The sequence below is a fragment of the Sceloporus undulatus genome, unplaced genomic scaffold (genome assembly GCF_019175285.1).
Source record: "Sceloporus undulatus isolate JIND9_A2432 ecotype Alabama unplaced genomic scaffold, SceUnd_v1.1 scaffold_16, whole genome shotgun sequence".
Taxonomy (NCBI): domain Eukaryota; kingdom Metazoa; phylum Chordata; class Lepidosauria; order Squamata; family Phrynosomatidae; genus Sceloporus; species Sceloporus undulatus.
In genome coordinates, this window is record NW_024802938.1 from 2376507 (window position 1) to 2393479 (window position 16973).

At 36.6% G+C, this 16973-nt stretch overlaps 1 protein-coding gene across 9 annotated transcripts in view; it reads left to right on the top strand.

Moving 5' to 3' along the window:
* LOC121917376 (clathrin coat assembly protein AP180-like) overlaps positions 1-16973 on the top strand; it is a 92002-nt gene that overhangs the window by 25571 nt on the left and 49458 nt on the right. For 5 of the 9 annotated variants that reach the window (XM_042443298.1, XM_042443300.1, XM_042443301.1 and 2 more), the window contains exons 2-10: positions 150-292; positions 1849-1924; positions 4840-4942; positions 7359-7452; positions 8013-8124; positions 9753-9859; positions 11164-11205; positions 14628-14714; positions 16169-16236. In XM_042443298.1, the coding sequence (XP_042299232.1) occupies positions 150-292; positions 1849-1924; positions 4840-4942; positions 7359-7452; positions 8013-8124; positions 9753-9859; positions 11164-11205; positions 14628-14714; positions 16169-16236 (832 nt within the window). The remainder of the gene's footprint in view (positions 1-149; positions 293-1848; positions 1925-4839; positions 4943-7358; positions 7453-8012; positions 8125-9752; positions 9860-11163; positions 11206-14627; positions 14715-16168; positions 16237-16973) is intronic. The other 4 variants (XR_006101014.1, XM_042443299.1, XM_042443304.1 and 1 more) reach the window with 1 other exon arrangement.

Genomic DNA, 16973 nt, shown 5'->3' on the forward strand with positions numbered 1-16973 from the left:
AGTTAGTTGAAAGAAATATTTTCACATGTCCAATTACCTTTCTCATTTACTAAGTACTGAGAAAAGATTTGATATGTAATTGAAAATGATATGGTCTTAACAAATATAATATCTGTTTTGACTGTAGCTATTCTTCTTTTTCAAAACAGATCTCATCCAGGCCACAAATGAGACAAATGTCAACATTCCCCAAATGGCTGATACACTTTTTGAGCGAGCAACAAATAGTAGTTGGGTGGTTGTGTTCAAAGCCTTAGTTACAACACATCATTTAATGGTTCATGGCAATGAGGTAAGTACGCTGTATTCAAAGAGCTAATTTCCACTCAAATAATAGAAACTGGGTTTTAAAGTAAATATGACTTTCATTTTAATCAATTTAAATACAGATTTGCATTTTCACTTGTAAAAATAATGCCTTTCTTTCTGGTTTATGGATAGTATTTGAAGCCTTTTGGTATAGTACTGTGATTGGCAGCCAGACTCTTATGCTGTCTCCTACTTAAGAGGTTTACCTGCCCTCCCCCCAAAAATCTTTATGTAATTCCAAAGAAATAGTTATTTTTTTTAAATAAATCTTTTGCAGTTTTACTCTCCTCCTTTCATTTCTTTACTCTATGAATTCTTCACAAGATATCTCTATTGGAACGAAGATTGGGGATGGGGATGGTTAGGGATTAGGCTGTTGTCTTTGTCTCTTGCCATGCCTATTCCCAAGGCCTTGCTTGGCAGGATATGACCAGGAACCACAGGATTTGTCAATGAATCTTCACAGCAACAGTGTCAGTAGCATCTCCTTCCAACTCCATCTGCTTTTAGCTGAACCGCAGTAGTATACCTACAGGATATACTAGGAAAAACTGATTAATAGTTCCTTTTCTGAAGGGACCCCCAAATCCTTCAGAGAATATTTTAATTTCTTCCCTACAGTTAGAAAATGGTAGTGATTTTGCTGTGGTGTAGATATTATGCCAGCCACTTTTTTTTCTGTGGTGTAGTTCTCTACTCATTTATAACTAGTTTATTTCCTACATAGTAGGTATCCACTACTTTATCATTTTGGAGCCTCAAGTGTGAGTTTATAGATTTTGAATTTTACTCTCAATTCCTTTCTCTGACTTAAATCCTATTTAACCATTTTAAATCATATTTTTTTTTTGTATGGATTACTTATCACTTGCCTTGGCATACTTGTAGGAGTAATTTACTTTTGATCTTGTGTCAAGGATGTGGGGTAAGTATAGGCAGTTTCGATGGGATGCAGTCAGATGCTGACGGAGAATTGCAAAATGTTAAGATTATACTGGCATTGTTGTATGCTCTGATGGTATCATACACATATATCATGATTAAGTATTAATTCTTTTTTGTCTCTTTGAGCAAAATTAGTTTGGGGGGATTTCTGTAAAGTCAGTGTAGTCTTTTCATTATAGCAGCCATATGTAAAATTCTATTTTTTGTTTTGTTTTTAAGTTATCTTGCACAGTTAACTATATGCATATTGGGATCTATTTATAAAAGTCACTCCTAGAGCATTTTAAAATGTACTCTTACATCTTTATTACTACACACAAAAGTGTACTGTCTGATTACTGTCTGATTAAGACCTTTTTTAATGTGGAAGGATGCATCACAGATTCTGGTTTTGTGAACCAGGCCATCTGTATCCACTCCAGGCAGAATTACTCAAGTTGGCAAGAGACGTGTAAACCATGAGATTCATTATAATATTATTCCCATGGTTTTTCTCCTAGAAGGAAACATGCTTGTGGGCTTGTCATGAAATAATAAAAGGACAATGTTAAAGAGCAAATTATAACTAATTATTTCCTTTTCATTCCCTCCTAGAGATTTATTCAGTATTTGGCATCTAGAAACACACTATTCAACCTCAGCAATTTTCTGGACAAAAGTGGATCACATGGTAAGAACCATGCATTTCCCCAATAATGTTTCACTAATATCTGTGAAAAGTTCTTGTACTATGTATTTTCCTTATAGACTGTGACATATATCAGCTGGATCAGTGCAAATATTTACCAAGAACTTGTGTGTGAGAAAACATAAATATATTCACTACTGCTCAACTGCTTTGCTGTAAAATCTTTCCACAGAATTAATTCTTTTGTGAGGATTACCTTGCTGCTTCCCTGTAGACCTGAAAATGGAGCAGTTTTGAAATTTAAAAAGCAAGGTAGACTCAAAGGTGTTTCTAAGAGATTTGTTTGTGTGCGTGCATATGTCACTAAGAGAAGGGTTAACAAGTCTTCAAACTCAGTGATGAAAAATTCCTTCGGGATTAGTCTTTAGAATCAGTGGTAAACAGATGTCACTTTGTGGAGGTGAGATTCAAGGTTGTGTGTATGTGTATGTACACTAAAATGGCTTTCTCTCTGGTGTGGTACTGTAATACAGAATGAAAATAAAAGATTGAATTTGGATTTCTAATGATGAGTAGAGGCTCTTGTTTGATAAATTGTGAAATATCATAGGCCAGCTCAGTATCTTCAAAACAGAGCCTTGTGGCTTTTATTACTTTTTGAAATATGATTTAGTAAATTAAGTTTTGCTTCAATTTCTTATAGTCATGGAGACTTGCATCTGTTATTATTATTTTTTTGGCAATGTTGCTTGGCAGCGTGCCATCCCATATTTGTGAGCATGTGTGGTTTCTGAAGGGAGCATGTGTGGGTGCCTTATTTTTTATTACAGGAAGTAGTTTTCATATAAAAACTACAAAAAATTGAGAAAGAAAAGGAAAAACTGCTGTGCTTATTTAAGAAGGGATAAATGGAACAGGGAAGATAAACTGGAGGGTCATTCTATGCTGGAATGACTTTTTAGAGTCCTGAAATTTCAATGTGTGTTTTCCTTTCCAGGAGGTGTTAAGAAGGAATCTCATATGACATTTAAATGCACTAAAGCCTGGAGCTATGCACTTAAGAACTAAGCTCATAAAACTCTGCTATTGTATAACATATTTCTCTAATTTCTTGCCTTTTGCTTAGTCAAAATTCCACTGCAGCTGTCCTTCATGAGTACATTGTTGTGATATATCTTTATAAAATTGTCTAGGAGTAGCAGAAGAGACACTGGGAAGTGCTGTCTGTCCTCAGCCCCATATCAGTCTGTATCCAAAATATGTTGGTTATAGTGCTTTGAGCATTGGACTAGGACATTAGTTGATCAGGGTTCGAATCCTCACTTGGCCATGAAAACCTACTGGTTGACCTTGGGGAAGTCACATTCTCTCAGAGCAAGGCAAAGGTCAAGCCCTCTAAAGAAATCTTACCAAGAAAACCCTGTGATAGGTTTATCTTAAGGTCTCCATAAATTGGAAATGACTTGAAGGCAAACAACAACAATGATTAAAACAAGATCCTTGTGCCTGCAGTCCGTTCTTTTCAGTTTTGGATTCTGTTCCATGGTTATTGATGCTTGGTTGTTTAACTTTGTGTAAATTAGTTCAGAAATGAACAATTCTTCACACTGAAGTTTGGCCAAGAAATGACTTGAAGGCTTTATAATGGAAGTCTGCAGAAACTTGAATTCTGAATTCTTGCTTTTCCTTCCTCCATCCTTCTGTTTAATTGGTTGTACTACATTAATCCTCATACATTCCTTTAAGAACAAATGAAATCACATAGTAAGAGTATAACTGACCTGGCCTGAATATTTGCTTCTGTAAGTATCTCACTTATTTACTGCCTTCATCTATTTTAGACTGTAAGCACCTTGGAGACAGGTTCCTGTCTCATTTCCTATGAAGGCCTGTTGATAGCATGGACACTGAAGATGTCATAATAGTAATAGCTACTGTACATATGGTCAAATTTCTGACTCAATCACAGGCACTGTTTGCATAAGATAGAATTATAATGGCAACCATCACATGGCATGGTAGAAATTATACTAGAAAGCAGGAGTGGCCCACCAAATGTCAGTGTACTGTAACTCCCACTATTTTTCACCACTGGCTATCCTAGCTAGGACTGATGGGACTTGCAGTCCAACATCTGGAAGGCTACATCATTCCCACCTCTGTGTATAAAGGCAAAAGAATAGTTAATAGAATGTCCTTTTGTGACATAAAACTGCTTAGGTAATCTAAAAAATGTAAACCACACATCCTTACTTAAAGCCCTAGGACCAGCACTGGAAAAGAAGGCTATTTATACACAGGTTATGTGCACCCTTGAAAGTATAGAAGGTATTAATAAGATTTAAGGCTGAAACTATGTTTGACATTTCAAGCTGTTATAAATTAACAGGCGACTTCATGGGACATACACTCATGTGCACTGGCTTCTCAATATAACTCCCCACACTTTGTAAAAGATTCATTTGACAATAACTTAAACATGTTGTAAATGCATCTAAAAAGAACCAGTTTCATTTTCCTTTTTGAAATTTGTCATATAAGGATAATTTATTCTTGATATGGTCTGTCCATAGATCAGCAGGTATATTTTTAAATAGAATAATAGCATATTGCTAAAATACAGTGGACTCGTGTTATCTGCTGGGTTTGGTTCTAAGATCCCCCGTGGATAACAAAATCCACGGATGCTCAAGTCCCATTAAATATAAAGACATAACAAAATAGTATCCCTTATAAAAAAATGGAAAATCAAGGTTTGATATTTGAAATTTATACTTTTTTTGAATATTTTCAAACCGTGGATGCTTGAATCCGTGTATAAAAAAATCCGTGTATAAGAAGGGTCGACTGTACAACAGTCTCTCAGTATTAATGTATGCAGTTTCTCTTGATCCACTGTTAAAGACTAAGAATGAAAAAAGGTAAATTGGCCAACATATTATTGCATCTTTTTCCAGGATATGACATGTCCACCTTTATCAGGCGCTACAGTAGATACTTGAATGAAAAAGCATTTTCCTACAGACAAATGGCATTTGATTTTGCAAGAGTGAAGAAAGGGTAAGTTGTCTTTGTCTATTACAGTGCTGTTGGGTCTAATGTAATGACCTACATGTTGCTGCAATTATTACAAACATTGCCCCTGTCATTAAATTCAGTAAAGTTATTAAGAATAGTACAGTAGAGTAAGAATATACAGTATCGCATGTACAAGCAATGTGGCTTACAAGCTTTTACAAATCTGCTGTAGGATTGTGAATAGAAAAATTGGCAATGGGTTGGATCCAAATCAAGTCATAATTGGAACAGTGTTATTATTGGTGTTGTTGTTAGTTGTTACTGATGATGATGATGACGATGATGTTTTTATTATATCCCAGGCTATATCCTGAGATCTCAGGGCAGTATATGAATAAAATCAGTTAAGCAATTTAAAACAACTTAAAATTTAAAACAGTAACAATAATGTCAATAGATTAAAAGCATACTAAACAGTTTAAAAGATTAACCAGTTTAAAACCATGTGAATTTTTCAATAAATTAATAAACAAAAAGCCGTATTTTTATATGGTGCCAAAATAAAGTCAACCTTGGCACTAGTCAAGTTGGGGGGGCACAGCCAAGAAGGCCTTCCCCCATGTCCTCCCCACACTGTCCTCCATAAAATTAGAACTAGAAAAAAACCTATAGACTGCAGTCTGGTTAGACATGTATAGAAAGAGGTGCTCCTTCAAACAGTGAGATCCAAAGGCATTTAGGGCTTTGAATGTCATCACAAGCACCTTCAATTCAGAGCAGAAGTGTATTATGATTGTTGTATGAAGGCTACACATTTTGCACTAGCTGCAGCTTCTGAGTCATGTTCAAGGGCAACCTCACACAGAGTTTATAGCAGTTGTCTAATGGGAAGGTTACTAATGCATGAAGTACTTGGTTAACCCTGTCCAGGAAAAAGTATAACTGGTGGACAAGACAAAGCAAATGTAGTGTGCCTGGAACTCTCCCAAACTTTGTACCTGCTCCCTTGGGGAAAGGAACAGCAATCCCATCTAGGACAGACTGTATATCCCATTTCTGGAACTAAGAATCACTAATAAAAAGAGCCTCCATCTTACTGGATTTAGCTTCAGTTTATTGACCCTCATTCTGCCCATTAGAGCATCCAGACACTGATCCAGCACTTACAAAGCCTGAGCCAGCTTCCATGATAAGGAGAAGAAAAGTTGGGTATCATTGGCATACTGATAGCACTCGTTGAAGTAGTACGCTTTAAATAAATGGAAATTAAATGTGTTATTACTGGTTTGTGTCCCATTGGTTTCTATGGTTCTGCTGATAAGTTTGACTGGACTCAGTACATGAGTTAAATGGAATAAATGGAATTTACCTAAGTTTTGAATTACTGAGTTTCTCTTGAGTCAGTGGGTTTATTCTATTTGGAACTAACATTTAGATTCAGTTCATTCTATCTTAGTAATCCCATCACTTAAGGGTAAGAAACATATCTGAAAAAATAAAGGAGAGCTACCATACCTGTATATGTTATAAAGTTATTAATGGTATAATTTGAGGATTTCCATGTATAGGTGAGTAATAGAAGGAAAGAAAAGATGGTCCCAGTGCAGTTGTGCTGTATTTATATGAAATATTCTCAATTAAGTTCTGTAGAAACAATTAAATTAGAAATGAATAGTCCAGGCCAAATTGTCATTCAAAAGGGGAAAATACCAGGACAAGCCTTTATCTACACACTTCCCCCATCAAAACAGTAATATACAAAGTTTGTTTGAACCCATAGATAACTTGTAATCCCATTCTGTGAAGGTTTTGTAGTTTAAGTTTTAATTAAAAATAAGACCTCATTCATTTCCAAGGATATATATGTTTATAGTTTTTGGGGGGTGGAGGGGATAACTGGAGTTTTATTTTGAAAGGAAATAATCCATAAAGGTGACAAAAAGAAGAAGAATACAAAAGAACAAGATCAGTGACTAAAGAGAGAAGGAAATCCACTTGTTAGTCTATAGTTTATCTTGGTTAAGGTTGTGAGACACTTGTAGTAAAATTGCTTATTAACTGTTTGGTTTCTTTGGATAACCACATTATGTAACTGAATTATAATCATAAATTTGTATTTGATTAGAATATATTAGGAAACCCAAGAAATGATAGCAATTTTCTAGCATTTGGCTTTGCTGATAGAGATCAGGCATTTTTTTCATTACTGTCATCGCTTTCAGTGACTAGATACTTCTCTTGTTGGGTGGTGGAACACTTGCTGGCTACTGTATATGTTTTCTTGTAATTAGACACTAACTGCTTTAATATTAATGTAAATCTTCCTTTTGGAACTTTGATTATTGATTATTGATTTATTAAACTTTGATTATTAAATAATATCTGTGTGGTCAGTTCTGCTGAGTGCAAGTTTCTTTCTCCCCCCCCCCCCTTTTTTTTCCTTCTTTTGTATTTGCAGGGCGGATGGTGTAATGAGGACAATGGCTCCAGAAAAATTACTGAAGAGCATGCCTATATTGCAGGGACAAATAGATGCACTTCTTGAGTTTGATGTATGTATTTAAAATTTTCTTATGTGATAAAAGAACCACCTCAGTAGAAATAAAGTATCACATTGGGCCATTGAATGTGCACTAACATGTTTTTACTTCCTGTAAGCTTTTCCAAGATTCAGAAAGAATAAATAGCTGAACACTGGACTGAACTGCACATAGGTCCATTTTGCACCCCACTAAAATTTCATAGTAGGAATTTGTTCCCCCAATTTTTAGCAGTAATCTGAATTTTCCTTAGCCAGTATTATATTATTCCACAGGGTAGAAAGACATGATTTCACTGTTCATGTGGATCAAAGATGTAGTGTCCCTCTCCAACTCCTGTTCAGTTGTAAGAGCTGAGCTAACTCTGCACTTAGCTTTATTACAATCTTTCTGAATTTTCAGGAACAGAAGTTGTTCTGTTTATGTGCACAAAACAGGCATAATTTGTGATTTTAAATGTGCCTGAACAATGTATGTGATTATTTATATTCCATATCATGATGCAAGAAAATCTGGCTCCAGATTTGGAAGTCACAGTGAATAAATTATGGGTTTTTATTTTTTTTATGTAGGTTCATCCAAACGAATTGACAAATGGGGTTATAAATGCTGCATTCATGCTTCTGTTCAAAGATCTCATCAAGCTTTTTGCTTGTTACAATGATGGTGTTATTAACTTATTAGGTAAGTAAATTAATGAGGCATGTTTTTAAAATGTCACAGTTATTAACAGAACAATAATTCTGAAGCATAGCTGTATTCGTCTGGAAAATATCAGTATGCAAAGGGATCTTTTAGCACCTTTGAGACTCACTGTGTGGAATAAGCTTCAGCATAAGCTTTTGTGGACTTGGGCCCAAAACAGATGGGCAAGAAAGAGAGGCTTCCAAATGCTTTGGAGGCATGGTTTACAGATGCGTGCATGCCCTTGGGTCAGCTGGAAGCTGCTGTGGGGCCACTGGCAAAAGAAGCTCAGAAAAAGTGCTCCTTGCTGGTGGCCCAATTTAAGAGCAGGCCATGTGGTTGCCACAGTCTCTACACGATTGCTGGGTGGCGTGGCTTCTGGCTGCTTTTTTCCTGCCCATCTGCATGACCCTTTGGTCTACTTACTCAGCTTCATTTCATAGATCAAGTCTATGAAAACTTTACACTACAACATCTTCCACACAGTTAGTCTCAAAGGTTCTACAAGATCCCTTTCCATACAGTAATTCTGAAAGTTAACTTTGGGCTGAAATAGACAGCCGCAGCACCAATCCACCTTGAAGCCAACCAAAAAAGGAGCAGCAAAGAATTGCTCTTGTTCAGCCAGCAAAAAGCTGGCTTTTCCCACCCCACCGCAACTGGAAGCCAGCTTTAAGACACTCCAGCAGTGTGTGGCATGCGAACATCCCACTGCCTCATTTAAACAGCCAGGGTGGCTTCAGAACATATGGCATATAAACACTGCGGTCCGAAGCCACCTGGACGGTGGTGCAAAAGAGCTGTCTGTTTCAGCCCATTATTAGCGAGAAAGAGAGAGACTAATTTCCAAGCTTATGGGATAACATTAAACTCTCTTGAACCCATCTCTCTTTTTACCTATCTGTAACAAACACAGAGCTCTGTAATGGTATTGCTAACTGAATTAGGAAGAAGGTACTTTGCAGATCAGCTATGCTAGCATATTTCTGGGTGGCCTGTGAGAAAGCTCAGCTTAGACACTAGGTTTGTATAGATTCCATTTGATAAAACAACACAATCAAGCAATACTTTTTACCTATACCCTTTCCAGTTTCTCCCTTTGAACAGTCCCAAGTATTGCAGCTGCTCACAATGTATATACATGTGCTTACGTCTTTTGTGGTGATTGTTTGGCTGCCCATAATTACTAACACAGATTAATATCTTCCTTTTGTCTATGACATTGCTTCTAATTATGGGGAATTTTCAGAGCAAAAGGTTCACTGGGAAGCTGTCTTTTGAACCAAATCTTATTGATAAAAATAGGTTTAATCTCCCTTATCTGAAATGTTTGAGACTAGAGGTGTTATGGATTTTGAATTTTGGAACACCTGTATTTGTTTATATGTGTGTAATGAGAGATCTTGGAGATGGAAGATAACCTGAAGGAACATAGCCTCAAGGAAATTTTATGCAATACATTGAATTTACACCTGAAACAAAGTTTATGTATATCAGAAAGCAAAGGTGTCACCCATGAAAAAAGTTTTGATTTTTGTAATATTTTGGATTTTGGGATTCCAGGAAAGGAAAACTTAACTTGTACTAGGTATATTTTTGAGGCTCAAAAATTATCATATTTCTTGCAGAGAAGTTTTTTGAAATGAAGAAGGGCCAGTGCAAAGATGCTCTTGAAATTTACAAACGGTTTCTAACTAGAATGACAAGAGTATCAGAATTCCTTAAAGTTGCAGAGGTAAGTGAAAGACTTAAGAAATATACTCTACTCTATCTAGGTATATGTATGAACTTTCCACAGTTCTCCACCTTAGCAATTTTTTGGGTTCCATTCGTGTATTGAGCTAATATGCAGTATATCCATAAGTAAACTACAATGGGCAAATTATAATGTGAAGTTATTGAATTTGATGGGAGAAGTTCACTGTTCCTTATCTGGCCTAGGGAATTCAGTCACCAATTTATGGTTCCAATTTCTTGAAATAATGCACTAGATGTGGTCAAATTGACTTTCTGAATTTCTTGCAAAAGGTAGCATAATTTAATTGATAACTGATATAACATGATGGATAAGGGACTGTCTCCAATTGATAGAGATTGTTAGAGGTTGTTAGAGTGTAGTTTCTGAATTATTGGGATAATCTATGCAAAATATTTTGAACATCCAAAAATGTTCAGATGCCAGTTATTCTCTCAAAAGGGTTTCAAATCAATTAATGTGAGTTACTGAAACTTTCAAACAGGCATGAGTTGTTTAAAAGTTGCTAAATAGTTAGCATTTTCACCTTCTAGTCCATATATTATTGTCTTATTTTGTATTTCCCCCCTTCTTCCATTGTGTTCAAATGAAAGGGACTGTTTTTGCTGCCCAAAAGAGAAAGAGAGTGGGGTTGGGGAAGAGGAAGGGGGTGCATTGCCAGCCTGCCTATTCCAAAAATCAGCACAGGGCATGCATTTGGACAAGTTTGGTTGGTTCAAGTTATGTTAGCGAGTTTATAGGAGGTGTTTTTGTGTGCACCTGCAGCTGGCTCAGGTATGAGATTTAGAGCAATTGCTTGGAGAACATGGAGGTGAGACTAAATGAGTGATTGGTTCTGTTCTCCTGCCCAAATCACCTAAGTGTAGTGCACATGGAACCACATGGTGTTCAGAGAGTATACTCAGAATTTTGATGATTAGAGATGGAGAAAACCAGAGACTATTTTCTTGTATTTTTCAGTAGCACATTTAAAGTAATAATGATAGCATCTATCTACATCTAGATTTGGTTGCAAGGCATACAAGTCCCTAGAGCTGCCTGTTCTGCATACAGGAGAGTATGCCATGTGATACTATATTTTGGAATATACTTTTTTAAAAAAATCTCTGTATGAGAAAAGAGAATGTATATTATAAATGAAACTTCTAGTAATTTACTTTAAAAAGATTAAAAAGAACTTTTCATATGTGCTGTCAAGTCAAGTTTCTTAACTTTTTCAGGTCTAAAGCCCTGAAAAACGAAAGTATATTTCTGAAATCTTTTTGTTTTTAAATGATCCACAGCAAGTTGGAATTGATAAAGGAGACATTCCCGATCTCACACAAGTAAGTTCTTGTTATATTTAGCCTGATGATTAAGGTTAATGACTTCTATTCGTTTAGCATGCAACCTAATGGCTTTAATTTTTAAAGACAATATTCTGAGAACAGCAACCATTTTGATTGATGTTGCGTCATCCTTTTTTGTTCACAGAAGAGGGTTTTTAAAGGCCTTATTTAATTTAGAGGTTAACTAGTGTTTAACAGCGGCAGCCTAATGGCGGCATCCCGTCTACACGGGTGCCACCATCTTGACGTAAGGTATGCACAGCGTCTGCGTGTTGCTGCGTGTCGCTTACATCACAAGTGTGCCAGTGGCGCACTCATGACATAACCCAGGCGCCGCAAAAAGAACCCGGAAGAACAGGATTCTTTTTACTCTGGAGGGACGTTGCACGGTTTGGCAGTTGTAGCATCCCTCCAGAGTTAAAACGGACACCTGCAGAATGCCATTTTCGGGTGGTCTGTCTCGGACTATAGTTTGCATGTCTCAGTGCCTGCTCATAAGCATTGAAATTAAAGGCAAACAGATTAACTGCTGCTGTCTATATTTGTTGTTATATGTTATCTATTCATATAATATAGACTCTCCAGTGGCAATCAACTCTTTTTTGGATGTATCCACACTGCAGAAATAATTTAATTTAAGACCACTTCAACTCTCATGGCTCAGTGCTATGGAATTTTGGAAGTTGTAGTTTTGTGAGACATTGAGCCTTCCCTGTCAGAGAGCTCTGATGCCACAACAAATTACAATTCCTAGATTTCCATAGCATTTACTCATGGCAATTAAAGTGGTGTCAAACTGGATTAGTTCTGCAATGCAGCTGCAGCCTTTTTCACTATAAATTTAAACCAGGATGAGCAAAGCAGACTGCAGGCACAAATTTAAATGAAGTAACTCCATTACATGCTTGCAAATAAAAACAAGGTATCTGGGTTGCCCAATTGTATTAAATACTTTAAAGGTTGTTAAAACTGGTCATGTTTCTTCATTAAAAACTTGTTGGTTCTGAGGTGCATATTTAACCCCAAAGACCCCTAATAGTATCTATTAGGAATCAATACATGGTAGTTCCTCTTTTTGTTCTTCTATAAAATTTTAAGATAATGAGCCTATGTGTTATGTGAGGTAACAACAACCCCCTTTTAATATTTTAATGAGAATCTGTACAGATACTTTGAGACAAACGCAGTATGTGTGCAGTCTTTGACTTCTAATCAGTAGTGTATCAATCAGATTTCACTGGACATTTTGATTCATATGTAAACCAGCAAATAGCTATGTGATCTGTAATGTTATTAATCTCAATCTGTAGTTGTTTTTAGTTTTGTTTTGTTAGCTGGCCTCTCTCCCCTTAAAAAAAAAAAAGAACAGCACTATCAGTGATGGCATAGTGTACAGGAGAAAGCACACACTTACAGTATAATCATATATGAATCAATGACTTTTATTTACGGCACATAAAAGTCATTCATTCATACATGATTATACTATAATGTGTGCTTTCTCCTGTACACTATGCCATCACTGATAGTGCTGTTCTTTTTTTATTTGTAACCTAGCAGTAGAATAAGAAACAACTTTCAGCTCCAGCCAGCAGTTATTTGTGCTTGAAAAAATGCTATTTAATTGTTTTTGCTGATTCATCTTGCTAATTTTTATTATAAGGTGCTAGCTATTTTTTATTGCAAGTATTCAGAGGATTGATTGATTTGTTTGTTTGTTGCATTTATATCCCACCTTTCTTCCAAAGTAGGATTCAGTGTAGCTTATATCCAGTGCTTCTTTTCAGACCCTGTGGGCAGAGCTGTGATGTTAATGGGTTGTTGTTAATGGGCTTGTAGGACACCACCATCAAAAAAGTCAGAAGAAAATTATAGGAACAATTTTATGTTGTGTATGTTTGTAGAAAATTAATATGTATTTTTAGCTTGCTTTTTCCCCCTGTTGTAGGCTCTTTCTCTTTCTCTCTGGATAGTGTCTAGCTATGGCATGGGAATGCATGTGTTAACTGGGAGGGGGGAGCAATATTTAAAAGAAATGTTAGTCTCTGTACTTTGATGAAGAAGAATGAGTGATTTTCCCCTCCTTCAGGTTACCACTTCGAACGTTTCACCTGCACTAACTATAAAATTCTTGCTGAGCAAACCTCAGTAAGCTGGTCAAATTTAAGGCTGAAATGGTTTAGCTGCAGATTATTTTAAGAGTCATCTTTTTAATGAGTCTGTTCTGTTTCTCTGTTCAGCAGCTGATGCCTTGCATACTTCCCTTTACTTCTGAAATTTAGCAAGCCCTCATACAAAAGAGTGCTTTTCCCCCCTGTGGCATACATATGATGAAGGACCATATGAATTCCTTTTTGCTCACCTTTTGGCAAGCAGCACTACAACATTTAGAAGTCAAAAGAGTTTTAATCTTGAAAGTTCTTGTACTGAACTAGTATTTCCTATTTTATTTTTTTTCAGTAATATTAAAAATAATGGGCCTGTACAGACAGGCCAAAATAAAGCTGGTTTGGGTCACTTTGGAGGTATGCTGTTTAAATGATGCTTATATCCTAAGAGGTCAGAAGCCATGCCAAAGTCATGCTCCAGCCCTAAGGACTGGACCACAGCTTTGGCACAGCTTCTGGCCTCTTAGGACGCATGCATCATTTAAACAGCATACCTCCAAAGTGACCTGAAGCAGCTTTATTTTGTCTGTTTGGGCCCAATGTTAACTAATAGGTTGTTTCAAAAGTGGTTTTTATTACTCTTATTTTTTTTAAAAAAGGAAGTTTTGTCATTCATAAGGTAGTTCTGTCTTCCTCCAAAACCTCCCACAAAGAAAAAAAATTATCTACATCCCAAGAATACCATTGGGAGGTAAGACCTATAGTGTCTCTTCAAATGATACAGGATACAAGTACTTGCCAAGTCTGTAGAGCATATCCACATTGGTTGTAATATGTTAATTGGACCTCAGAGTAAGGGTCCACTGTGTTTCTGTGCTAAGGTAGGTCCAAAACACACTGCAGAAATAATTCGGTTTGGGGCCACTTTAACTGCCTTGGCGGAATACTAGGGAATTCTGGGAACTGTAGGTTTTTTTTAGAGACATTTAGCCTTCTGTATCAGAGATCTCTGGTGCTACAACAAATGGCAATGCCCAGGATTCCCTAGCACTGAGCCAGGGCAGTTAAAGCGCTCTCAAACTGGATGATTTTCTGCAGTGTGTTTTGGACCGTAGTTTCCTGTGAAATAATTCAATGATTACTCTGTAGAAACCTCTATGTGGGTTGGAACTATTGATCTAGAAAGGAATCTTGGAAAATTTAGGTCTCTGTGAGGCCAGATTAGCCATAATTTCAAGCTTTGTGTATTGTTAACGAGGTAATTTATTTAATGACAGTGTAAATCTATTTTATGTATAAAAAAACCCTTAGGTATTGCTGACCAGAGTTCTCTGTGATCTGAAAAGCAGTGATGATAATGAAAAATCTCCTTTTAAAGACTATGCAATTGATGAACCGGTAATCTTGATAAAATGTGTACTTCTCCTTACCTCTGAAGGTTTTCTTCTTTGGTCACTGACTTTGTGGAAATCTGCTTATCTAGGCACTATTTTTATCCTGGAGTAGCTAAGGACACTGTTAATTGTTTTTACTGTACTTACTTTCTTTCTCATTGTAACAACAGCAAGAGCATGTTGGGTTCTTTTTTTAAAGAGAAATTATGGCTATAAAACATGGAATATAAATGAGGAAGATCAGTTAAACTGTTGCTATAGTATTAATATTGTGTATCTCATCTTTTAGTTATTTTTTTTATTTTTTGATATAAAACAATATCTTTTGAGCTTTCTTGAAAACAAAAAACGTGGCTGCTTGTCTGGGGGATAAAATCTGAAGGCATAATTTACTACTTTTATGAATAATTCAGACCTGTATCACAAACTCTCTCTGGTGGAACTAAATGTTATTAGAAAGACAGAGCTGCTGCCATTCTTTCTTGTACTCATTTCCCTATAATATCTTACAGAACACTGTGTACAGTGTTATTCCACCATGTACAGTTGGCCCTTCTTATACATGGATTTTTTATACACAGATTCAAGCATCCACAGTTTGAAAATATTAAAAAAGTATAAATTTCAAGTATCAAACCTTGATTTTCCGTTTTTTATAAAGGACACCATTTTGCTATGTCATATTTAATGGGACTTGAGTATCCATGGATTTTGTTATCCACAGGGGATCTGGGAACCAAACCCCAGCGTATAACAAGGGTCCACTGTACATGTCATAGATCAGTGTGGATGGGAGACATGGTATGAATATAGTGTTTCATGTGTTGTATTAATGAAACTTTCTCCAGTTGGGTACCTTCCAGATGTGTTACATTACAACTCCCAAAATTGCTGACAGGGGTAATATGGGAGTAGTAGTTCAACACATCTCGAGAACATTAATGTTGGAGGAAGCCTACAGTTACAGAGGTGTGAGGTCAAATCTGAGATACAGCAGCTTCATGGTCCTTTTAGTAACATATAGTTCTGCCCTATTTTATAACCCTACTTCAAAAAGGAAACAAATTGACTAAGCTAATTGGGTTGAATGCACAAGCTCTAGTTATGCATGCAAATACTTATTCTACTTCATTGATTACTTTGACCTGCGAATGCCTGTGCTGTTGTTAATTTCTAATATACACACCCTCTGGCTTAAATGTATGTTGTTCATACATTTGGTTTTTCAGTTAATAAAAAATATACATTAACCAAGTAATACAGTTTCAGTAGCAGTGTGGAAATGGTGTTCTCTTTCATAACTGTATTATTGGATTAAAGTTATGGCATGAGCATGCAAGCAAGTGGTTTTAGAAAGTTAAGAGGAGATGTAAGATACATGTTGGACTTCCAAAGCAATTGCTTACCCTCTTCTCCACGCTCTTCTTTTAAAATGTTACTATTTCTTATCTACCATAGGCTCCTAGTAGTCTTATGGAGACTCTTGAACAGCATCTAAACACTTTGGAAGGAAAGAAAGGGAACAGGTATGTGGAAATATTGTGGATCTGTATATCAGCTTCCTTCACATGGATATAAACATGTAGACACATTCAATAACTGCAGACAGCACCAAACCTACTGCGTGCTGATTCTTCTCAGGGAGGAGTACTGGGGCATTTTCATACAGCCTTGCAAATAGTGAACAGACTTTCCCAGCTCCTGATTGCTTATCACCCCCCTATTCATCCCCATCCCACAGCCACGCCTGCTGTTTTCATGGTCTCCACTGTGATACTTTTCCTCATGCCTAACATGCCCATCTAAATTTGGGGATAGGTCATTTGGGATAGCCTAGCCATTTGCTCTTTTTAGTGGGAGCAACCCTAGCACAGAATTATGCCAGCTGTATCTGTGTGTGAATGTGTAGTCACTCTCAGTCCTTAATGAGTTCTACTGCAGTGTATTGCAACTCTTCTCCCTTTCAGAATACATTAGCACATGCATGTGTCTCAATGCTAGGCTGCTGCTTATTTCCTGGCAAGAGTAGCTGGCCTACTCAAGCTGCTAACCTCAACCTGGTACAGGCACCATAAGGGAGCATTACAATGTTCTTTTCAATAAAGAAGTAGTTTCTGATCAGGAAACACCAAATATGAATGTACTGAGATTATATTTTCATATTTTATTGCTTTTATTGTAGCCCCATTAAATGGGCCAACATAGTGGCACTTTGGACATTGATATGAATGTGTTGCCCTTTCCACAGCAGCTGCAAAATGAG